This window comes from Lemur catta, chromosome 14 (assembly GCF_020740605.2).
Source record: "Lemur catta isolate mLemCat1 chromosome 14, mLemCat1.pri, whole genome shotgun sequence".
NCBI lineage: Eukaryota > Metazoa > Chordata > Mammalia > Primates > Lemuridae > Lemur > Lemur catta.
Genome location: NC_059141.1, coordinates 11,272,100 through 11,297,732, shown reverse-complemented (window position 1 = coordinate 11,297,732; position 25,633 = coordinate 11,272,100). Strand labels below are relative to the sequence as shown.

General features: G+C 41.8%; 2 protein-coding genes across 2 annotated transcripts in view; one reads left to right on the top strand and one right to left on the bottom strand.

Annotated features, from left to right (window-relative positions):
* SLC18A2 (solute carrier family 18 member A2) overlaps positions 1 to 17,452 on the top strand; it is a 36,547-nt gene extending 19,095 nt beyond the window's left edge. Inside the window, exons 10-15 of the mRNA XM_045569381.1 lie at positions 6,964 to 7,042; positions 7,221 to 7,272; positions 7,910 to 7,973; positions 9,716 to 9,835; positions 9,969 to 10,102; positions 16,487 to 17,452. Coding sequence (XP_045425337.1) covers positions 6,964 to 7,042; positions 7,221 to 7,272; positions 7,910 to 7,973; positions 9,716 to 9,835; positions 9,969 to 10,102; positions 16,487 to 16,591 — 554 coding nt within the window. The 3' untranslated portion in view covers positions 16,592 to 17,452. The remainder of the gene's footprint in view (positions 1 to 6,963; positions 7,043 to 7,220; positions 7,273 to 7,909; positions 7,974 to 9,715; positions 9,836 to 9,968; positions 10,103 to 16,486) is intronic.
* A 4,862-nt stretch (positions 17,453 to 22,314) lies between these two features.
* The window catches only part of PDZD8 (PDZ domain containing 8), a 73,082-nt gene continuing 69,763 nt past the window's right edge, over positions 22,315 to 25,633 (bottom strand). The window contains exon 5 of the mRNA XM_045569380.1: positions 22,315 to 25,150. Within this exon, the coding sequence (XP_045425336.1) occupies positions 22,947 to 25,150 (2,204 nt within the window). The 3' untranslated portion in view covers positions 22,315 to 22,946. The remainder of the gene's footprint in view (positions 25,151 to 25,633) is intronic.

The window sequence follows — 25,633 nt, the reverse complement described above, 5'->3', positions numbered from 1 at the left end:
GGGGTGGGCAGCTGCCCCTGAAGCCCAGCCTCTCGGCCTCAGGAGTCCTCTGTGAGCTCGCCGCCGTCTAGGGTAGAAAGGGAAGCCGTTCTGCCTTTATGCGTCCCTCATCATTTCTGCAGAAAGACCTTAATGTTTGAAGTCAGAGCAAAACAATCTTACTAGCTGTAGGGGTGACGCATGATTGCTCATGTTGAATACTGTGTATTTAGCCATAAATTTTGGGGGAGGTAAGGACAGCAGCCCAACCACATTCCAGATGACTCATTTGCAAGCCTGCCCCCCAAGCTCCGCATCCACCACTGTGGGGGAAGCCCTGGGTTTTACTGGTGGAGAAAGAATCACTTCATGGTGTTCTCTCTGTATTTAAGTTCTGGGTTAGAAGACCTCTCTTGGCCAGACACCTTCAGGCTTTGGGACTCAGAGTTCAAGGTGAGGCTGATGAACCCCAAAAGGGAAGCATAAGCCCCGGGGAACAGGCCCTAGCCAAGGATGGAGCCAAACTCTTTCTTCTGGTTCTTCCAGCCTATTTTCCTAAAAAAAAGGGGTGGTGGTATAGTGTGGGATGGAGGGGAAAGGACAGTGGCTTTGGATCAGGTCCTGTGCCAGCCTGGCTGGGTACCAAAGGACAGGAGGGGTTGTCAACATTCTGTGGTTCTGGGATGTCAGGACCTCAGCCCCCTAAGCTCCCTTAGGACAGGGCACACTGGGTCCATTGCCCTATTCTGGTTCTAGGCTGAGCCCTTGATGTCCAGGCCAAGGACTCGTTTCCACAGTCACTATGGGGCCAAATGGCCAGCGTTCAGCTCCCCCTGGGCCTCTGCCTCATAGGCTGGCCTAAGGCCAAGGTTGAAGCCAGGCTTTGCACAGAGCTGTAGGTGGGTAGATGATCTCCCTTTGGTTAACTTTCTTATATAAGCAGGGCTAAGCGTGGAGGCCTGTGTGGCCCAGGACACTGTTTGCAGGCTGGGCCCATACGATGCTTTTCTCACTGTATTGGGAAAAGCTCTAGAAAGAATTCTTGAGTGCTTGGTCAGGGGTGGGGAACATTTTCGGGTTGGAAGGCTGCATTAATTTAGCCGTAATCAAATAAGGCCACATTCAAGAAACTTCAGTTAGATCTACTTTAAAATGTACATTATTATGTAAAAATCTAACCACTGTGTACTTAATAATTTCCAAAAATGAAAACAATTTGTTAATTTTAAAGTTAACCTTTTAATGACTTTGTTGTGTCTGCTTTTTGTTGGAAAGCATTTGAATATTTGGTTGTAGCATCGAGGGTCGGAAGTTTCAGCTGATCCTCTGGATCAGTCATTTGTGACCTTAAGGGCATCTTGATTTGGGTCAGGTAGGAGAATGTATATTCACAGCGATAAATGGTTGAAAAGCAAGAAAGCATTTTTCGGGTGTGTTGCTGAAGGCATGGATATTCTGCAGTTTTTCATATTTCAATTGGATCTTTCTTAGCATCAAACAATGACTTTAAGATGTCTTCTACTGAGAGCTCAATCAATCCCATCAGTAGTTCTTTAGGTGCCTTGGTGACATCAACTAGGTGAGGCTGAAATGCTAATTTGAGTGTGATGTCATGATTCTCAATGTCAGTGAACCTTTCACGGTATTCTCTAATCAATAGGACTATAACAGCTGTGTATTCTTCAAATGATTTGCATATATCATCCTGCTCATCAGTGACGTTGGCTAACTAGGGAAAACGTTCATCTGAAATTTCCTTTTGAAGAAGTGTTTTGAAAAAAGATAGCTTTTTTCAAAATGCTTCGATTTTTTGCCTTATATATAGACTTACTTTTACCTTGCAAAGAAATATCCAAGTTGTTTTGATTTGATATATTATCACCCAGAATTGCTGCATTCCTACAGAAATCTTCTTTCAATAATTCACTTTGCTGATTCTCTTCTTTATAAAATTTAGCTATTTGTTCTTGAAGGGATAAAATTTTGGCTAACACCTGTCCCTGCCATCGCCAATGCACTTTAGAATGATAAGGCAAATCCACACTGAATACCTCATTGTTCAACTTTAGCATGTTATGAAACTGATGATGCCATATTGCATTTGCATCAATATAGTTAATGATACTTATAACTTGTTGCAAAGTGTCACTTAAAATAATAACTTTAGCACAGAGATTTTGCTGATGCAAGATACAATGAAAAGAAATGAGAGCATCTGGATCTGTTAATAATTTTATTTTTATCTGTGCAATAAACCCTTCATGTTTTCCTGTCATGGAAGGTGCACTGTCTGTGCATACACTCACTAAATTTACCAGATGCAGTCCAACTTCACAACATTGATCTTGAAACTTGTGGAAGATATCTATTCCCTGTGTTCTGTTTGCAAGAGCACCCAAGGTGAGTGTATAAAGAAAATATAGCAAAGAAAATCTTCATTATAACCCAAATGAAGTATAAAACCTGAGCTAAGTCAGTAGTATCAGTTGATTCATCCAAAGTGATTGCATAATATGTTTTCCTTTTAAAGTATTGCATGAAGGTTGAAGGCTAATTAATGCTGCTGATCAGTTATCTTTCTCCTTGAAAGAGGGAGTTGTTTGTGCTTAAAACGTAATCGGGATCTAAGCATCCTACACCTTTGACAATATATTATTTCACAATTCCTACATTACTGAATGGCTTCCCTTTTTTCCCCAAGTATATAAGCTACTTTATAAGTTGCTTCAGTGGCATTATTTCCAGGTCTTATTGCTGCTTGAAAGAATTGTCTTTGCTTTTGCTTTCACCTTTTAATTTCTACAATACAACCTTTCACACCTCTCCCTCTGATTTAAAATACTTATGGTCCTTATGAGTGTTGTAATGCTGATGAATTGATTTTCTTTAATGTTGATATTGCAGTATCACAAAGCAAGCAAATCATCTTATCTTTAGCAGAAACAAGATAATAATTCAGTCCAATCTTCATTAAAAAATCTATTTTCTTCCTTCAGTGTTCTCTTGGTCTTCTTTGACATGATGAGCTGTTAAGCAGGCAGAATTAGAAACTACTCTCGAGCTGTGCAGCTATTCACAAATTCCACTTCAAACAGAAAAACAGTGCACTGTTGTCAAAAGCTGATAACAGACTGGCAAAGTCAACCCCCCTAAACTTTTGCCAGCCAGCCTCCTGTGGTAGTGGTGCCAGTCTGGCTGGGGAAGTTAGAACTAAGTCATGAATGTAGCAGCCATCAATTTAGCCTTATGGCTTCCTAATGTTCTAATTGTGCCGGTCAGTCTGGGAGGATTATTTCACTGAGACTTACTTTGTTCTTTGGTATTTCAAATATGTTCATTTTAAAAATAAAAATATAAAAGACAAACAAAATGTATTAATAAAAATAAAAGGATTTGTTCTGTAAAATTTGGATTCAGTCAAAAGGCTGCACCTAAGAACCCAGAAGGCAACATGTGGTCTTAAGGCTGCAGGTTCCCCATCCCTGGATTAGGTCATACAAATTTGGGAGGGATAAAGTTGGCTGATAGGTCGCAGATTCAAAAAGATCTCCAGGGGTAGAGATGAAGGCCTGAGGGGAACATGGTTAAAATCCTTTGGTGAGTCTTGCCCTATAGTTAAAATAAATTCCCCACGAAGGCTGAATGTGGCGGGACCTGGTTGGACATGCAGGTCTGTGCTCTGCAAGCCCAGCGCTGGCCGGGGGTGAGTGGGGACTGAGAGGCTGGCACAGGTGCGGCTGTCTCTGAGATGAGCGACTGTGGGGCCAGACCCCAGAGCAAGCCCTGCAGGATTCCTTCGGTCCTTCCGTCCGTCCTGAGCTGCTCCTCGATCATCTGCTGTGCACCTAGCAAGGAGTTGGGGGCTGGGTCAGTTCTAGGCATCATGTTTCAAAGTAGAGAAAAAACCTGAACTTGTACAGAGGCGAGATGGTAGGAGCCCCATCACCTGGGAAGGACCCCAAGCCGGGCAGTGTTTCACACGGAAAGCCAGGCTGTGGGTGGGAGGGGGTTTTCCTCTTCTGATGCTGGTGGCTGGGGAGGAGGCTAGAGCCATCTTCCGTTGGCTCTGGAATGCAAATCAGGACTGGTAGGTGGAAGTGACGGGGGACGGTTTAGGGCTTGGTGTTAAGAAATCTGCCCTACAGTGGGAGGTGTCTGCGAAGTGGCCCAGAGTCTCTGAGCAAAGCTAGATGGCCACCTCTCGTGCCACCTCTCATGCCACCTCTTGTGCCTGCTGCCTGAGGGATCTCCTCACCTCTCTGTGACTGAGGTTTCTTTGAGGTGGAGACTGTGGCTCTGTAAGTGGTGTGACGGGCTGGAGGCCCTAGTGAGGCAGAGGGTACTGAAGCAACGTCAGAACAGGGACCGAAGAGCATATGGTCCCCAGCTTGAACGTCAAGAAAGGACCCTGGGCTGCAGAGCACAGCACTACTTGTGCCGTTGGCCACTGGACTGTCGAAACTACTGCGTGCAGTGCGTACGACAGGGGCATGGCTGTTTCTTGAGCTCTGAGAGGTTAAAGTGACCCACTCAGGCCTCAGCTAGTGAGTGTCAGGCTAAAATGAACACTTGGTTTCATGCCTCCTAATCCAATGCTGTTTGCTTGAGAATCATGAGATTGGAGTTTGCTGCCTCAGAGCATTTGCTGTCCGTGGAGAGTAAGGTGTACCCTGCTCCCGGGTCACACCTGTGCGCTCGGCACCCCACTGGCTGGTCAGGAAGACGTGGCTTCCCTGTGGCTTCCACTGAGTCTGTGTCCCTGCTTTGAGGCGTTGACTTCGGGCCACCTCCCCATGCTTCGCTCCTGGATCAGGATCGCCAGGAGGTTTGGAGTTCTGGTCGGGTTCTCTGAGCCACATCCTTTGACCCCAGCTTACGGTGGGCCTGTCTGTGGGCCAAGTTCAGCCCTTCAGGAAGTTTTGGTTGGCTAGTGTAGTGTTGTCAGCATGTGTGGGTTTTATGCTTTTTAAAAATTACCAACATTTGCAAATCAGGAGATTCCATGTAGGAGTCCAGAGTTTCAGCTTATCCAGAGAAAGCAGATCTTGTGATACTGGAGCTGCGGCCCCCGGGGGAGGGACTGTCACACAGAGTGGCGGCCGCCTGCTTAGGTGGAGTCTAGGCCATTTGGGTCACCACAGACCCTGCCACTCCACTTCTCATTTCATTTCTCTGACACTGAAGCTGATGCCAGTGGCTCTCTATCGTGGTGCCGGCGCTGCTATTTTTCCTGCAATTGCTCGCTTCATGCAGTTTGCCTACTTGGCCCTTGGAGACTCTTGTCCTGAGATGCGGGTCATCGTGATATCTTACGCTCGGGACTAACACAGCTTGTAGAGCGGTGGGAAATCCTGCTACACACCTTTCGAGGCCAGGTTCAAATACCGTCTGCTTTGGGGAGCTTTGCCAGCTCAGTTCGGGGTTCCCAGAACACGGTACCTGTACTTTTGTTATGTTCCTAATGTGCCAGGTCACAGTTTAAATGTCATCTGATTCTGTCCTTCAGAGACACTTGCGTCACGACAAGGGCCACGTTGTCATTGTCTTTGCTGCAGGCTAACGCTGTGCTGGGCACATGCTGTCAGTAAATGTTTGCTCGTTTAGATCACACTGAACAATCACTTGGCCACCACATGTTGCTAATGTGATGGACGTGATTCCCTGGAGCATGAGATGGGATTGCCCTATTACTGTTATTTCCTGGAGTCCTTGAGTCTGGAATGATTTGGCTTTGGATTTGGCTCGCGGAACCCACCCTTCTGAAGTCCCTACTATGTTGCAAGGCTCAGCCTGTCTCCAGATTTGATGGCTTATGTCAGTGCTTTATCCTTGCAGGGACAAGATCACGCTTGCCCGCTGTGTGCTGGTGAGCCTCCTCCACAAAACTAGTGTCCAGGCCTGTGCGTTTGGAACATGGTGGTCACTTGCTGATCATATAACGTCTAAGTGCATAGCTAACTTATGCAGTCACGTGATTGAGAGCAGAATAACTTTTACCACTTGTGGGCAAGGAATTAAATCTGGCATATCCAATTGCAAGAAAGAAATACTAAAATTATGAAGAGTTTAACAAGCAGTCTCTCATAAAGAGATTGTCATGTTGCCCTAATCATGGTTGGGGCCAGAGAAAGCTGATGTGGACAGATCCCCTGGCAGCCAGGTGGGGCCTGACTTGGCTAGGCCCCTCTGCTCCATGCAGAGGGCATGTTCAAGGCCGCTGCTGCCACCACCAGCAGGAAATCAGCCTGGATTCGTCAGAACCCTGGGGGATGCAAGCTCCTTCTCCTGGGAGAGCATTAAACCTTGGATGTGAATGTGTCAGTTACACAACTTGGCCACAAACAAGGACCAGGTAGACATATTTTTTTGACATGGAAAGATGCCTATAAAGCTAATTGAAACAATAGGATGTAGAACAATAGTATAGTTTAATCCCACTTTTTGTTTTCTGAAAAACAAAGACAAAATCTTGTGTGTGTAAATAAACTTAGAGGGGAAAATAACTGGGGTGAATATCTGAGTGATGGGGTTTGGGATCATTTTAACTTTTTTTTTTTTTTTTTTTTGCTTATCTCAGTGTTCCCTAATTCTTTCAATGACAGTGTCTTGCTTCTGTCACGTGGAATCGTTGAGTGGGGGGCAGGGGGGCGCACACTCAGGTGCCCCCCTGCTTCCCAGCACGTACGTGTAAGGCTGCAGTCACTGGGCTCCCGCAGTCAGGAGCCGCCAGCAGACAGAGATGGAGGCAAGATGAAGCGGTTGATAGAGAAACGATTTTCATTTCTGGAGTGTCTCAGCATCTCAGCGGCTTTGTGTGACGGCTAAGCCATGCTTAGCCAGGCGCCGGATATTAGCTGCTTGGGTGCGGGCCCCGGGGCTTCATCTCATCTGCTCTAATCAACATTGTGGTGTCTGCAGTTATTAGTTTTCCTAACCTGTGGCTGCTGTCAGCACTGATAAGGTTTCCTTTTCATAAATTTACAGGCGTTGCTTTCTTGCCAGCTAGCATCTCTTATCTCATTGGAACCAATATTTTTGGGATACTTGCACACAAAATGGGGAGGTAAGATTATATGAAAACAACACTCTTATTCTGTTATACTTAGAGTAATGTAGTTCTTTTAAAAAGTTCTCAGTGTTTCTGTCTTAGCTGTTACAAGCTGCTATTTTGATTTCCATTGAAAATTTGGGTTGGGGGGGATTGAATGATCATTGATTGATGGTATGTTCTCTTTTGCTAGGTGGCTTTGTGCTCTTCTAGGAATGATAATTGTTGGGATCAGCATTTTATGTGTGAGTAAAAGATGGCATTTGACAAATGGGAACAATCTGAATAAAACTTTTGCTTTAGACGAGAATTACCAAGAAACATTTTATAGCAGCTGGGTTTGTTGATATTTTATTACATCTTTCATTTTATTCCAATTTTTTTTATCATCTTAAAAATTTTTGGACAAGACTTTCCAGGTGGTATGTTTTCATTTTATGTCGGAAGTTATTTCAAATGTTTTATTGTATATTTGTTTTTAGCTTTTTTCTCCCCATCATCTTAAGCTTTACAATGTCTTAAACACTTCAGAGCAACTGAAACACCAGCAAGATGTTTTTCTAGACTAAAATATCTTCTATCAGTGGCCAGTGTCAACCTCAAATGGGGCCTCCTTGTCCTTGTTAAAACTTGAATGTGGACTAGGCTGATCTTTCATATATTGCAGTTGACTAGTTTTTCATGGTAGTCAGAAAACCTGTGTTAAGCTGTGACTTATAACGATTGGGAGGGTTCAGTTCTTCTCAAACCCCACCCCTCTTCCTATTTCCTTCAGAAGGGAACAGGCATACCAGGCCCAGAGAAAACATTTATAAGACTTCCCAAGATGATTTAGAGTTGGATCTCTTGTTATTTTTGCATAACATTTATTTCTTCTTACAGATTCCTTTTGCAAAAAACATTTATGGGCTCATAGCTCCGAACTTTGGAGTTGGTTTTGCAATAGGTAAGTCACCCGAGCCTTGTGCCTAAAAGCTGTATTCCTGCTAGGAAAGGTTTCCTCTTACTCCAGTAGACTATAAGTATTCAGCCTAAATTTCCAGAAGTTTGAAAGGAGGTTGCAGGCAGCATAGCTCAATCACAGCCTATAGATCATCCACCCAAAAATATCTGCTTCCACGTACTGGTCATTTATTTCCTGAAAACTAGTATTTTTTAAAGCCCGATATTTACAGAAGCCTATGGATACTCCATTGCTGCGCTTGGGCAAACGAGGGACTCCCCTACTCAGAGCACATTTGTTTGGACTCATTTTGAGCATACCTGCTCATACGAGGCTGGGTCAGACTGCACATATATTTGCTGTAGGGTTTGCTGCAGACAAACATACAAAATACAGACTGATGTACTGATGACCATCTGGGCTGCAGGAATTTTCACAGGCAAAGGAGATGGGTCTTTGTAATGTTAGGAACAATAACTAATAGGAAAAATCTTAATATGTTGGACAAATAGTATACTTTTCTCATTTATAATATACCAATTGATCATGATAAAAATAAGTGCTAAATCTATCACAGGATAAAGGCAGGAATTTAATCTCTGAGTGGAACAGAAAGAACATACAGCTTTTTCTGACCCCCAGCTGTGGCCAGTTTCCCCTGGTGCATAAATGTCCTCTCACAGAACCTTCACGGCATCACCACAATGAAAAATTGTAATTCATTTCCAGTTCTTTGCTTAACATCCAACTCCTATGTTAGTTTTGTTCACCCCTGTGTCCCCAGACCCTTGCACGTTAGGCAATTGGCAGGTACTCTGTGAATGAAGTCTCCTGCATCTGCCTGTTGCTGTTGCAGGTGGAGGTGAGGGAACTATCATTTGAGTCCCCCGCTGAGTGTGTTCCCAGACACTGGCTCATTGTAGCCAGTCATCAGCACCCCCATTGTAGAGACGGGGAGACTGATGTTCAGAGAGGCTGGGCGTGACCACACTCACGCAGCCAGGCATTGGAACCCAGGGACTGGAGCCTGGACACACACACTCTTTCTTTGTGCTACCTTTCCCCCATTATTCAAGAGACCAGAGATTCTGATACTGGTCTTATTTTTTTTGTTTGTTTGTTTTTTATATATAGCTAACTTCTTTCAGTTTTAGTTTGCTGAGTAGGGCCAGATGATCTCTCAGACTCCTTTGAATTCTGGTGCCTTCTGATCCTCCCTGGCACTCCCTGCCTTGGTAACTGTCATAGTCTACGTGCGAGGGCCAGGTGTGGATGGGAGGAGGCTGGGGAGGCATGGTGTGCCAAGGGGCAAGGGACAAGTGGACTAGAAAATAGCGAATGAGGAATGCACCGACGGGATGCAGGCTAGGGCTCTGCACAGCCAGTGACCTGCAAGTCTGACGGATCTGAAGAGTGGCAAGGTGAGTGGCCAGAGGACTGGGCGCCCTCGCCCCAAAGATAGGCTGTTCAGACAGTGGAGGACAAGGTGGGGCAGGGCAGAGGACGGGCAAATGGTGGCCCTGTAGGACTCGGAGCACCATGCTGGGTTCCAGCCCCAGCCTTGGCAACTCCTACCGTCTGTCCTCAGCAGAGGTGCAGTGTCGCAAGTCTGCCTGGAGACTTGCAGGTGGCAATGACAAGAGGGGAAGAGCCAGAAGGTAGTGAGTGTGAGACGCAGTCCTTGCCCTTCAGCCCACTTGTGGTTTATGGCCTTTCTGTGCACTGTGTCCCCTGCTCGTTCTCAGGAATGGTGGACTCGTCCATGATGCCCATCATGGGCTACCTCGTGGACCTGCGGCACGTGTCCGTCTATGGCAGTGTGTATGCCATCGCAGACGTGGCATTCTGTATGGGATACGCTATAGGTAAGGACACTGGCTTTTCCCAACCACCTTTTACTTCAGTGCAGGACAAACACTGCCTGTTAAAAATTATGCCAATCTTTCTGTGTATAAGACATTGGGAAGGACCTTTATCTAATTCTCTGTTTCCTGAAAGGTCCTTCTGCTGGTGGTGCTATCGCAAAGGCAATCGGATTTCCATGGCTCATGACAATTATTGGGATAATTGATATTCTTTTTGCTCCTCTCTGCTTTTTTCTTCGAAGTCCACCTGCCAAAGAAGAAAAAATGGTAAGAAAAATGTAGGATGCATAGAAGCATTTCTTGATCATTTTAGCATGGTCTTCTGATGGTTTCCTCATAGTCTAATTCTAAAATATTACTTCTCCTTTTGGGCAGAAGCCTCCAAACATAAAGAGTGAACGTTCCTTTTTAGTTCGTGCCACGTTAGGGCAGTTACTTCTTTTATTTTTTATTACTTTTACAGTTATTTCTTTTAAGCATTATGTTTATAAACTTGACAAATGAAATTATTTTTGGCATAGATTAGCATCAGTATAGCTCGTTTGTCAACCAGATATAAACCTGGGGTAGTTCCATTTGATTTTCTATGGTTTTTGAAAATCTTGGATGTAATGTTTTTGCCTCCCGTACTCCCCATTTGGTGCCGTTTGCTTTTCTCCTAACCCTTACAGCATTCAGCAATAGTTGGTGTCTTGGTCCTTACTGTATGTAGGATTCTGGAGATGATTTTAGCGTTTTTTATGGAAAACCACTGTATATGCACCTTGGGGCACACGTGAGCACGTAGAACTGTTTAATTCATAACTTTGTAGCCAGAAATACAGCCACAGGCAAGATATAAAGTGTCTCGCTTTTAACAAGTTTAAATTTATTGATTCTAAATTTGAATTTTAAAATGTATAAGTCATTATAACCTTACTAAGGTGTTTTCCTTACTCAGCAAGGAGGAGCTCAGTGTTTCTGATCATCGTTCATATCCGGTAGTGGTATTGCTATTTTTATAAATATCAAATGCTGGCAGATGCTCATATAGCTGAAAGGAGGATTAAGAATGAATGAGATGAACAAGGGGAAATGGTATTTTGTGTGTATGAATAGATGTGAGGTTTGTTTGTGATGTGCTCTTGGAAGTATATCAGAAGTTCGGACAGTTGAACTGAACGAGTCTTGATGCTTTTGGCATTTCTTGGACTGTCTTTTGATGATTTTCACCAAGAGTGGGTTTAAAGACAAACCCGAAACTTAGGTTATGTGCAGCCTATATTTATCTTGGGCATTTTTACATGCATTAATTTATTCAACATATTTAAAAAATATATCAAGCACTGGGCACTGGCTTTGTCCCCCCCCTTATTTTATATAGGATTTAACAAGATAATCTTGAGTAACTCACGACCCGTCTGACTCCTGGGGCAGGAGTGGAAGGTGCTGTGGGCATCCCGGGAGGGAAGCTGTCCCCTCTGCCTTCTTTCCTCTTGCTTAGATGCATCTCTGGCTCGGAACAACCACAGCACTTCCTCAGACCTCTCTTAGGGGACTTACCTGTTCCAGCCTGGTGGTGTAATTTCCAGATCCATCTTTGGCTGACCCTAGCACAGCACCTTGCCCAAATTGGGGTCAGAACATTCTCAGCACAACAACTGAAAACTGTCATTCTGTTGCCACCGTATCAATTTGATCAAGACTGAATGAAGGTTACTCTCAACCCTTTTTGACCAAAAACATATATGTGTAATCACCTACAAATGCTTTTGTCACCCATGAGACTGTTTAAGACTCTTGGGAGATAGTGAAGGGCTAGCACGGGCCCGGGAGCCACACTGGCTCTAGCATGTAGAAATCTGTGAGTCTCGGCTCCTCCTCTGCTGCATGGAGACGTAATAGCATCTACCTCATAGGGTTACTGTGAAGGTTAAATGGAAGAATCCCAAAAGAGTGCTTGGCCCTGTGTCTAGCTCAATAAATGTGTTGTTATTTCCAGGACCACCCCACTCTTCCCTCTTGCTTTTTGCTAACTCTCTGGCTTGCTGCATCAGCCCAGCAGTACCTGAGTCTCCTCCCTTGCTTCCCTTTGTGACGTTGAGAGCTTCCCTTTGCTGTACGGACCCCAGGACTGCCGACTGGGCTTCCCTTGCCAAGGCGGCAGACATTAGTGGCTGTTGTGTTGTCTGTCTGTGGACAGCGGCACGGTGGTGGCTTATTGGAGGCCTGGGGGGACGTGAATGGGGTCTGAGGACGAGAGAGGGTGTGCTGGCCCAGCCAGCCACTGCCATGCTCCGCAGAGTGACCGGCAGAAGGTGGGCCTCAGCACCTCTTTCCCCACTGGAACCAGAGCTTCAGTTCATTTGAAAAAAAAAAAAAAAAATGCTGAAGGAAGTAGAAGAGACAATCCCGAAAGGCAAAGCAAGAATTACAGGTTTCCAGAAAGCCACTTTCACTGTAAAATGTCACAATCCTTAATAAGCGCCTAGCAAGATAAATCATTAAAAACTTGAGGAAATGTGCATCTCCCTGCCCATGATTGATGCCCATAATCGAAGACGTCACTTCAGATGGCACTTGACTGGCATAATGGTAACATTTGAGGTGTCAGCCAACAGCTGCCGCTACTCATAGTGCAAGCGGAGCAGGAAGAAAGCTGAGGAAGCCGATAGCACCTAATGACAAGGGGGCATTCAGGCAGGACATGCCACGGAGGAGGCAGGATCGATCACTGCACTTGAGAAACCCACTGCCGACCAGCGCCGGCATTCAGGATTACAGTTACCTGATGCAGGGGGCTGTGAGAGCCAGAAGGAACACAACCCTCAGCAGGTAACTGTTTCATTAGACAGCATCCTGGTAACAAGGTGTCTGGACTTAAGATGTCTTATATTGAAAGATCTAATGTTGTTTTCATGGATCACAAAGTCTTAGAACCACGAACCAGTTTGTGAACACTGTTTTTCTTCCATTTGGTTTACTGGGTTTCTGTTTTTTATAATCAGTGTTGGGTTATTAGTATAGGTAGAAGAAGTTTGTTACTCAAGTTGCTCTGCAAGTATAAGAAATATCAACACTGCCACTTGGGAAAAATGTGTTTGTTGTAAGACAATTACATGGTAGCCCTTAAACTGTCAAAATACCCAGTTGAGAATAGCTGTGTTCTGGCATGGATTTTTTTTCCCAGGTTGAAGAATTATTTTTAAATATATAGGGTATGTTTCCTCATTTTACTCTTTAAGTTTCTGATTATTGCCTCGGCAGGAAACTAGGTGGTTTGATCGCAGCTTGATTTTACTGGATGGCCCTAATAGTTGTCCCATAAAGCCCTTCCAGCAACAACTCCATTTTCTGGATGCCGTGGCTTGGCAAGGAGTGGGGGGGCCTGAGGTTAATGAGACCAAATATGCTCCACACAGTAGTATAATCCATTTACAGATATTTTTCCCTTTGCAGGGCATTCACATAGTCGCTGCAAAGCCGCCACTGTTTTTTTCTAGTTATGGTAAAAAGGCCTGGTACCCATCAAATTCTCGAAGACCAGAGCTCTTACCTTTTTTAATGCTTTCATTTTCTTACTGTCCCAGCTTTGTGTCTGTATTACCTTTACGCTTCATTTGGTCCAGCAAGTTTTTACCATCCTGACTCATGAACTAGGCATTTGGCAGGGGCGAGGGCTCACTTCTCAGTAAGCGGACTTTGCTCTGAATTCAAATGCCAACCCCCTTGTTTGGATTTTCTACTCGGTTGAGAGTTGAACACACCCTCCTCCCCACAGCAGCACATGGAGAGCTGGTCTAATTTACCTACCTGCTCCACGGGCCTCCCTGGACTTGCTCCTTATGCACTGGACTTACCACTTGATGCTATTCAGGCCTCTCTTTTCCTGACTGTTTTTTTTAAGAGACATGGTCTTGCTGTCGCCCAGGCTGGAGTGCAGTGGCAGAATCATAGCTCACTGCAACCTTGAACCTACTGGGTTCAAGTGATCTTCCTGCCTCAGCCTCCTGAGTAGTGAGGGTGACAATTGAGCACCACACCTGGATAATTTTTAAATTTTTTGTAGAGATGCAGTCTTGCTATGTTGCCCAGGCTGGTCTCAAACTCCTAGCTTCAAGTGATCCTCCTGCCTCAGCCTCCCAAAGGGCTGCAATTACAGGTGTGAGCCACCTTGCCTGGCCCATCACGCTTATTTAATCATGTATAACTATTTTTTTAAGAAGCACAGCTATTGCACAATAAACCTTTGAAGAGAAATTCAGAACCCAGTAAGCTAGGTTTTAAAAGCTATAAAACAACACTTTGAGGAAGAAAACTTCTTTACCTGAAAACAGATAGGCTGTGGACAAATATGGTTTAGATAAATCGACAAATTCTGATCATTTGAGTCCATATGATGCCAAATAACCAGACTGACTGAACTTCTTTCCCTGCAATGCAGTGTTTTGCTGCATTCATATTACGTGCCCTGTCCTAGGTTCTGGGGGTCCTCAGATTAACAAATACATATATTCAGGTCTGTCGTGGATAAACCAGGACATGGCAGGTAATTGTGAGTAAGGGAGAGTGACGGCCATGCTTTCTAAGGTGACCTCGCTGCCTGTGGGCTAAGTAAGGGTCGAGGCCCCGGGCCTGGCATTCTTTCCAGCTGCCGTCTCACTGTGCTTCCTCACCAGATCTCTGTGGTGGCCAGGCTGGCTTCCTTTGTGTGCTGCTTGGTAAATAACCTGTGTTTTGCTCATTGTCACCTCCCTTGCTGTCCAAATCCATTTTCTGAGGTTCACCTCAATGCCCACCTCTCCCGTATTGCTTTTCCTGGGCACCTAACCCACAGTGAGTCCTCCACCTGGGACCCTGGAGGACCTGTGCTTCCCCACGCAGGGAGGTAACTGCTTTGCTTGGTAGTAGCGTAAGGGCACTGACACAACACCTAGCAGTTTCCCCGTAAGCTGTTGTCAGCTGAACGACTGCGCTGTAGTCTCAGAGAATACCATGGAAATAGGACAGTGTTTCTTGAAGCTTGTCGACGCCACTGTCATGTGAGGGTAGGGACCTGGAATTTCATTTTTAACCTGCTTCACCTCTCCACACTCCACAGTGATCCTTGGGCACATTTCTTTGAGAATCACTAATCTGGGGGATGAGACATTTAGTTATTAGAAGGGTTAAACCTTTGTATAATGTAGGTAGAATGGTCCTGGTATACAGTCTGTTACATCAATTATTTTTAGAAATTGAGCTCTTTATTAAATAGACGTATCAGTTCACTTGGCAAGCAGCATAATGAGAAACAGTTAAATGTGAAGCTGACAAGTTGAGCTGGCAGCCTAACTTAGAGGGTCAAGGAGGTCCTTATCTGCACATGTCACACAGGCCGATCATTTGAGAATGTCTTGGGAAATGATAAATGAGTTAAGCGCTGAGTGGAGTCTTATCAAATCTGCGGGACAAGAGCTAACAGACACCAAGATGGGTTGTAATAGGCTGACATCAGATACGTTTTAATCCATTTAGATTTGCAAACTGCACAAAAAGATACTGGGGGAGTAGTTCACGTGAAGGAGAAAAACCTCTGCGAAACATACTTGGTGAGAATTCATTTTAGTTGACATCCCACTGCCGTCCTCTGCACTCTTCCCGCTACCATGGGGTGCTACAACAGTGGGCTTTGCCTTGAGGCTGCTGAGGCTCCTGCCTGCCCCATCCTGGCTGTACATCCCTCAGTCAAATTCTTTAACCGCCCTGTGTCTGTTTTTTTCAACCTGCCACACAGGGTTATTGTGAAGCTGAAGTAATATAAGATGCACGGTCCTGGCATTATAAATGTCAGCTGTGTAATCATACTGCGTGAGTGGTTCTATCCACTTTCAGGAGGAATAATTGACTACAAGTGCTTATTGAAGGTGTGGTTTGAAAACAAAGTATCACTATTTTTTGGTCACATTGTTTTTTGTTTAATTTTCAGTAACAATAAAGGGCATGAGAATTTCATGTTCATCAGAAGAGGAATATATTTTAAAAAAAAATCATACATGTGAGATAGAGGAGGACAGCCAGGATTTGGGGAGACACGGTCTGGAAAGTATATTTATGAAAAGATAAAAGCCCTAGGATGTTTAGCCTAAGGAAAAGAACCTCTAAGGGGCTATCTCTGTGAAGATATCAGAACCTGATCCATGAGTGGAAACAACGGAGATGGGTTTTAGTGTAGCCTTAGGTACGTTTCTACAGGAGACCTGCCCTCATTAGGGAGAGAGCACATCCTTGTCCTTGTAAAATGTGATAGCACAACAAAGCCTGCGAACAGAAGTTGTACTGGGTGACCTCCAGGATACCCCAACCCCAATTCCAAGATATAACTCTTTTTAAACCTAACCTGCCTCTTCTTTGCTTCGTAGAGTGTAAGTTCCCAGAATTGACTCATGGCCTCTGACGGGTGTAACAACAATGCCGCAGAGACTGCTTCTGCCATCTCCTATTGCCTGGAATTTTCAGAGTGTGGAACTCCAGGGCTTCTAGGCCAGATACCTGGTGATTGCTCCAAATGATTGGTTAATATGAGTAACAACACATAGCTTTCAAACTAGTGATCTTTAAAAACAGTAGGTTAAAACTGTCCTATCTTTATGAAATGAGAAGTTAATATGTTTGCACTCTGCTCTCTTTTAGGCTATTCTCATGGATCACAACTGCCCTGTTAAAACAAAAATGTACACTCAGAATAATATCCAGTCATATCCGATAGGCGATGAGGAAGAATCTGAAAGTGACTGAGATCCTCAAAAGTCATCAAAGTATTTAATTGTATAAAACAGTGTTTCCAGTGAAATGACTCATCCAGAACTGTCTTAGTCATATCATCCATCCCTGGTGAAAGAGGAAAACAACCAAAGGTTATTATTTCTTTTCCATGATTATGATCGATTGCCAACAGCCTTATAAAGAAAAAGAAGCTTTTCTAGGGGTTTGTATAAATAGTGTTAAAACTTTATTTTATGTATTTGATTTTATTAAATATTATACAATATATTTTGACGAAATAGGTATAGTGTAAATCTATAAATATTTGAATCCAAATCAAATATAATTTTTTAACTTACATTCATGAACACTTGGGCAAAAATCTTATATTTTTTCTGAATATTGGTAATGAGTGTTTAAAATTAAAGCACACATTATCTCTGAGACTCTTCCAACAAAAGAGAAACTAGAAGGAAGTCTGAAAAACAGAATCAAGTAAGACAGCATATATTATATAGACAATGAGTGTTATTTAACTTGTAGTTACTATCAGCATATTTATGAGTTAAAAGCTAGTTATCTCATGTGCAGGGGACAAGAACTTAAATCAGTCATCTTTTGGATTTATCCATAAATCTTAAATGGCATTAGTTTTCTATATAATCACCTACCTGGAAAGAGATGGTTGTAAATTATGTTTACATGTCATGTGGTTGGCAGCAAACATTAAAGCCAACAAGGGAAAAATAGTAAGTGTTCTGAAAGCAGAGAAAAGCACCCAAATGTTTTGAATTAGCAGCTTTCCCGTTAAGATATATACTTGATTCTTACTGGATGAAAGAAAATTGAGGATATATGTAACACTGTTAAGGTAGTTTAAACCATGATAAAGTTTATCAACACCTAGTTCAAGTTTTACAAAAAGAAACTTAATAGGCCAATAGCTGCTGACTTAGAAAATCAGACTATACTATTAGACTATACCTGTTTGCAGGCCATCCAAGTGTTTTCTAGGGATCTATTACTTTTAGGTTCTAAAATTATTTTTGAGGCTTCCTGAAAGTTGTTCACATCAATGTGAAAACAAATTTTTAATGAAGATGGGAAGAATGAAATTGTCTTCAATCATGTATTAGGAAAATGGGTAAAAAAAAAAAAGGGTGGTCAGGACTCATCCCCTTTCACAGGCAGAAAAGAAAAACCAAACATGTAAAAATGTTGTGTTAACAGTATCATCTAGTGGGCAGCGTAGTATAGTTTTTCTAAGTGTGACAATATATTGATGTGCCTTTTCAGTGCAACAGCAAATACTGTTAGTGAACATTGTCAGTTTTTGTTTTGTATGAGATGTGACTGGAGTGTGAAGATGTCTCAAATACTACTTGTTAATTCTGCAGTTCTATAATCATAAACAAAAATTAATGTCAGTTTTGTTAAGCTAAAACCGTGTTTGTGTTAACTTGGACATCAAGGAGCAAAAGAACTTTAGAACAAAGACTCCTCAACCTTAGGACCATTGCTTATTCTCCAGGAAAGCAGCTAATACTTTCTTTGCTTTGTGAAGCTTGTGTGTGTGGCTTCCATGATTTGAAGTCTGGTTTCCAAGTGCAGCATGTTTGAAGCAGACAAGCTTCCTTATTCACTTATTTGCAATGAGCAACTTACACAAGTCTGCTACTTTGGAAGATGGCTCTGGAGGCACTCTTATGTGGCTGGAAAAAAAAAAAGGCAGAACAGTTTCTACTTCTGTAGGGGGAGAGCCTTAACAAAGAACGTGATACCAGTTGGTTCTTCATGAAGGTTTCTGATTCTTCCTTCCTCTAATACCATATACTTTATTCCAGTTTTATTTTTGGCTTTAAAGCTCAGCCTCTGTAAGAATGGCAAAGGCAGGCCTGCTGTTGATCCCTTGGGTTAAGACATACATGAATTTTTCAGAAATGTTTTGGAAGTAAAAGATATGTTGTATCTGAGGAAAAAAATTTACAAGGTCTTTTATATGACTAATATTCTGGGTTAGCAAGATTGTGAAAAGGTATTTTTAAAAAATGTATGTATCAGAACAAAGAACACAGCAGTCTGAACAGGTATTTTTTGAACAGAGGTGGTCTTTATGTTTGTACCTGGTAATAAACAGATGAGGTAGCAATGAATATTCAACTTTCTTTTGACTGCTAAGTATATCTGTCCAAGTCATGTTTTAGCTAGTTTACTTAATAAATCTTCTGAACAATGTACTGTGCCAGTTTGTATTCTTTTATAAACCAAATGTTGTTGGAATAAAATACCTAAGGTGGTATCATTTTGACTGTGGATATTTAATTTAAAACTATTCTTCTGTGCTTACAGGCATCAGGTAAAAGCCACTCCAGGGTAGTCTGACCATGTGTTTTGGTTTTCCATGATTTGTTTTAAACTGGAATATGTAACTAGCTACATTATGTCAATGTGGAAAAGACCAGTAAGTTATCCTTCCATCCATAAACTTACTGTTGTCTCGATTGTTCTAAACAAGTAACTCTATCTATCTGAGGAAAGTAAGTATAACATCCAGCTGTTTGACATATTAATGGTGCTTAACGTGGGTTGTGTAAAACCCTTGGAATTAGGGACATTTTGAATGGTGTGCACATGGATATCTTCTGGGGCTAAAAGTCCACAGCTTTAATCAGATCTTAAAGGGGATCCATGACTCAAAAGGTAAAGATTAGGGGGAACCTCCCACTTTTTTGGTAAGGAAAGCTATCCTCTCAATTTAGAAATTAGGACTTTTTTTTTTTTTTTTGAGACAATCTTCCTTTGTTGCCCTGGCTAGAGTGCAGTGGCATGATCATAGCTCACTGCAGCCTCTAACGCCTGAGTTCAAGCCATCCTCCTGCCTCACCCTCCCGAGTAGTTGGGACTATAGGTGCATGGCACCACACCCGACTAATTTTTCTATTTTTTGTAGAGACAGGGTCTCACTCTTGCTTGGGCTGATCTTGAACTCCTGACCTGAAGTGATCCTCCTGCCTTGGCTTCCCAGAATGCTACGATTACAGGTGTGAGCCACCATGCCCTGCCCCCAAACAATGTATTCTTAAACTGAGTTTAAATTTACTCCCTTTTAGGGGACTTAAGATTTTATTTTTTATTATCTTACTATTAGTGAAGGCCAAACATTTTCAAATTGCCTTCAAAAAGTTCAGATATAAATTTAGAACTTGACAGTACTCTCAATATTTTAAAGTTGCTTTCTCCTCCCAGAGTCACAAACTATCCATATAGTATTTCAAGTGGTTCTGATACTGAAGAATGTAAGGCTTGATACGAAGAAATGTAGCCTATTATGATGGCTAAAATGTTGCTCAGTTTGTCTAACCCATTCATCTAAATACCAATGTAGAAAATACACTTTAAATAGTCTCATTGCTAATATATAGCAGAGGCAAATCCATAAATTTGATAATCGACAAGTTAAGGAAACAATGCTTGAGAAATTTGCAAAATAGCAATTTTGTTTAGCAAAAGTGGACTTTGATAAGCTTGTCTGCATGGCCAAATTATACCAGATGATAATTCCATAGAGATGTAGCAATCCTTTTTTAAATGTTATCAAATGAAGATATTCTTGTTTTCTGTGGTAATCTTTATTATTTTTTAGCTATTGATAACATAGCATGGCAGCAAGATTACATCAGTAATGTAATATAATACAACTTTTTTCATTGAAGCCTTATACCTTACTATACACTCTAGACTATCTGTAGTGTTCCCCCCTTGCACTGAAGTACAACTGCGATGGCTCTACTGCCTTCTCCCAGTAGATATAAAAATATTGCACTACGTTAAAGGTATATTTTACAAATGTCATTAGCAGCATTACTGAGCTTTCCATAACTGTGGTTCTACAGAGTTAAATACTTTTAAAATATTAGTAGGTTCTTATGAAACCAAAGTTTTGCATTATTTCTACGGCTCTTTCAAGTGCATCAGTTTCAGCAGCATGCTTGGGTATCACTAAAACTTCCAATGGTTTAATCAATAAACACCAGCCACTTACAGACACCACCTTCCATATTATCAATGGTTATTTTTTATAGGATGAAATGTGGTTATACATTGGGCAGATTGTTTCAAGCATATGTTTATGGAACATTTCAGCTTTCAGGGAATTTGGTGTGTGAAGTCTCCTATAGCAGTGTTCTTTTAAAAAGGGGGTAATACACAGACATATTTTTGTTATAAACTTGACCAAGAAAGGCATTTAGTGTCTCAATATTTCACTTGATAAAATAACAATAGGTATGAGAGTTGGCTATTGATTTTAAAAGTAGAATAACTTTTCTACCCTCAAAAATGTTTTTCTCACTCATAATACCTTTTATTTGTATAGCTTTTTACTTTTCAAAGCACTTTGCAGTTAGGCTATTGTCTTCCTCAAAACAATCTTGTGAGGTAAAGTAGTATTCTCATTTTAGAGATGGGGATACTGAAGCATGACACCCTTTTGTGACTTGCCTATGGTTGCTGTTCATTAATGGAAGAACTTAAACTCTTACATAGAGTTCTAGACTATAGACCTGGGACACAATCTTTACTATTACATTATTCTTTTTCCTGCCAACCATAAAAGCTGTTCCATCTAGTTTTAAATTCATGTCAGTTATACTATATATCCAATCATCATAGCAGTTACCTACATAAGGGAAAAACATACATATCTATTTTATAGGTATATAACAGCCCCAAACTTCTAAGGTACGCTTTTTTTTTTTTTTTTTTTTTTTTGAGACAGAGTCTCACTGTGTTGCCCGGGCTAGAGTGAGTGCCGTGGCGTCAGCCTAGCTCACAGCAACCTCAAACTCCTGGGCTTAAGCAATCCTACTGCCTCAGCCTCCCCAGTAGCTGGGACTACAGGCATGCGCCACCATGCCCGGCTAATTTTTTTCTATATATATATTTTAGTTGGCCAGATAATTTCTTCCTATTTTTGGTAGAGACAGGGGTCTCGGTCTTGCTGAGGCTGGTCTCGAACGCCTGACCTCAAGCAATCCACCCGCCTCGGCCTCCCAGAGTGCTAGGATTACAGGCGTGAGCCACCGGCGCCCGGCCTAAGGTACGCCTCTTAAACAGAGGTCAAGCTTACACATTTTCCCTCAGCCATGTGTGTTACTGGGATCCATAAGATGGAACCAGGTATTAGTTCAGATCTTCATTTTCAGAGAACTGGTCCCAATTCCTATGTATTGATACTGTCTATTTTTATCTTAATACAGTCTGAACTAAAGAAGTATTCAGAATGATCACCATTCCTTAAAGAATGTAGACTCCAGACAAAGCAATAAATATATTTTGCATGATTCCTCTCCTTCACAATACTCTTACATGAAAATGTTTCTAAACAAAACCAGCCAGAACTACTTATCAATACAGTCATTTTAAGAACAGTCCTCTGAAACTTTATCCTTGCACATGCTTTATTTCCTATGGGAGAACTGAAGATGAAAAATAATCATGGATGTTTAGAACTTCCATTTAAAAGGAAAGCAACATTTTAAAAGATTGTATTTTAAAATCCTACTGGTTACTGTTTTCAGCAATTAAGGCTTGTTATCCTCTCTACAAAATTCTTGACCAACTGCATTCTACATTTATTCCCTATTACGTTTATTTTTCAATGAAAGCTCTTCAAAATTAATCACCATATTTTTACTATACTTCAGTTGCACAAAAGCTTTAGAAAAAAATTTCACAGAAGCATTGAAAGCAAGCAATAAATGTAAAAAATTTTTTTACTAAATCAGCATAACAGACTAAAGCTGCAGCATGTGCTTTCATGTTACATTTGGCAAAAACAAAAAAAAGCCCCCACAAACCCCTCAAATAACAAAAATCTCAAGCAAGTAGAGATGACAAACTTCATAAAACAAAATAAAGATTCAAAACCTGTTCCCTCAATGATTGCTGTTGTCAATTTGGGCATGCAGCAAATTTGTTATAACCATGATGGAAACGAAAATATTTCAAGAATCTGGACAGTATACTATTTCACACTGTTTCAAAAACTAAGAGGAAGGAAAATAACACAATGAGACATCACATATACATAAACATGAAAAGTTAGCTTACGTAATTACATAATTAGAAATAGTTAAAAATAAATTAGTAAAAATAAATTCCCAGTATAAACCCAAAAAAGCATTGCTATAAATGCAATCCAAAACAACCAATTAGTGAGCTGGTCATGTTTCTGCTGAAAAACAACCTTTTTCATTCTTGTTCTTACACAAGCAAGTAACTGTGGAGAAGCAGGCCAAAGTGCGTTATAAGAGGATTTAAATGTGGTTTTATCTGTGGTACTTTAGATGCAACTTTCCCCCAATCATTTGAAAGCTTAAATAGACTGTTACACAGACTCAGATGGGCCAAATAAGTCATCTGATATGCTGCTGAATGGCTGAGAGTCTATTAGTTGGCTTAGTTCGTTATCAAGGTCTTCTTCTGTATCATCTGTGTACTTGCTTATTTTTTTGGAGTGCTGGTCTAAAGACAGACTTTCTAAAGTTTCTATATCTTCAATGCCTGCTCTATAGTGGATCATAAGAAGTGTTAGAGCTTGTAGTCTTTCACCTGATTTAGCCAAAGCAGCAGAAAGAAGTGATTTTTTCCTTGTATCAGTTGTCTCTTTTTCTTCTCTAACAAGAGAATTATTATGTTCCAACTCCTGATCAATTTCATTCTGCAGTTTATCCAACATGAACTCTAGTTTCTGGATCCTTTCCTCTGTTGGCAAGCCTCTGTACAGATCACGACCGATTTCTTTAACTGCAATGAAAACACTGTCATCCAGACCACCCTCCTTTCTCACTAACTTTATTCCTGTGCTGTTTCCCCGTTTAGAAGGACTGTTTGGACCACAGACCTCCGTGTCACTGCCTTCGTTGTCTGACGTGTTGGGTGTATGTTTTGGTGAAGGTTCTACAAGATCAGTTCCTGGTTCAGAAAGGCGAGTTTTAGAGACTTGACGCAAATTTAACAAACGAGAGCTAGTATTGATAATATGCCTTGTCAAGCCTGTTGTTTTATTAACTGACTTGCTAGCTTCAGCATCAACACGAGGCGGCAGGCCTAAGAGGGTTTCCTGTCCTTCCAGCCTGAGGTTTTTCAGAGTCCTGTCTATTCGCCTATCAGTTGCTCCACAAAGAGGAGTCTCGGCTAGACACTTTTCTTGACATTTTTTATGGCAAACATAAGCACAAAACATACACTGTGAAGCAGCTTTAGTCCAGACTTTTTTCTTACAGTAATCACACCAAGTTGGGTTCTGGAACTGAGTATCCTGGAAACTATGTTTACTTTCTGTTAAACCTACCTGTCCAACAAAATGTTCCTCTTTAGGGAGAGCGGAAACTTCTTCAACCAAATGGGGTTCTTTTTCTTTCTCTATATTAGTAACTATATGGTGGTCTGTTTCTCCTTCTTTTAAATATTTGAAGTGAATAGTAATGTCACCAAAGCAAAATTTGTCATTGAATCCCTTCTGCATACTCAGATTTCGTAGTGCGGTTCTAGTGACTATAGCCTTAGGTGAGGGGGCTTCCAGTCTGAATTTTGAAAAGTATTCCATGTTTGATGTAGCGAGGCATCCTAAAGCCACTTCTTCAAGTTTTAAACTAACGTGCCCCAAACAGATGAGACCCCCCAACTTAAAAGGATCCCTACACCACAGTGCAATGTTTAAGTATCTGTGGCAGGCTTCTATGTCAAACAAACAGGATGCTCTGGTTCTTGTCCATTTTCCTAGCTTATTACGATAAAGAATTTCTGACGATTCCCACGTTTGACGGTCATCAGAACTGTCCTTAGTAGGGCAGGAATTTTCTGAAGTAAAATCTTTACCCACTTCTTGCTTTGCTAAAAACTGCTTAGATGTAGCTGCATCTTCTGTTGGATCCATACTTTTTGCTTGCTTTTCAGATTTATCTGTAGGAGGAGGAAGAGGCAGCACCTTCTCTGGCTTTTCAACAAGCACATCTGGTTCTGCCTGATTTGGAGCATCAGTGGAAGGCAAAGGGACTTTCACTTGTGGTCGTGGTGGCACAGGTGGTTTAAAAGTGGATCCTTGGGTAGGTTTTGACACTTGTGCTGGGTCTGTTGTCTCAGAAGTTTTTAGGGGTGAGGGTTTATTTCCTTCTTTGGGTGGAATTTTTGGTGGTAGTGGGTGACCTCCCCCAACTAATTTACGGTTTAAAACTGGTGATATAGCTCCAAGGGGTTTAAGAGAAAGTGTTGTTGGAGTACGTTTGGGACTATGACTTAATGATTGTGCCTCATCTTTGAGCTCATTTTGTGCTCTGACATCACTTGCCAGGTCTTCAAATTCAGAATCCAGCTCTCTATTTTCAGCATCTACTGCCAGCCCTGTGGCTTCCTCTTCATAATTTGGTTGGCATGAGCTTGACAAAAAGTTTTCTTCCAACTGGCCAAAATTATCTTGCAGCACTGCACCTTGATTACTCTGGCCCACAGGCCTTTCATAGTACACCAGGACCCGGTCACCAGCCTGCTTGATGAGCTTCAACACTTGCAATGTCGATGTGATTTTCACACCTGGTTTAAGATTTTAAAAGGGAAAGCATGTAAACTACTGCAATAAAAATTGCCTAAATTTGTTAAATATAATTGCCATAACCTCTGATTATTTAACTAATGGAAGAGTAATAGGAAAATCTCAAAAATATTTTATTTAGCTTTGGATGAATCAGTGTACCGATTCTCAAAACCTGAATGTGCTGATATCCTGGAAATGAATTACCTTTTCAAACCAGATGATGACACAGAATCCCTAAGAGTGCCAAGCTGCTAACTCCTGTTTCCCATTCCTTCCCTCCTAGGTTAGATTGACATTTCTCAGTTCGAACTGAGGAACTGAACAGAGTGAGACCTATTTAAAAGAATTTTATTAATGGTTAAAACTAGACTCAGAATGATGAGAAGCTGTGACTCTACTGAAGGAAATTCTAAGATACTCCAGGTATTACAAAATATGTGATGAGTGATTCAAATTAAGAGACGAATGCTTGAAATAAATGT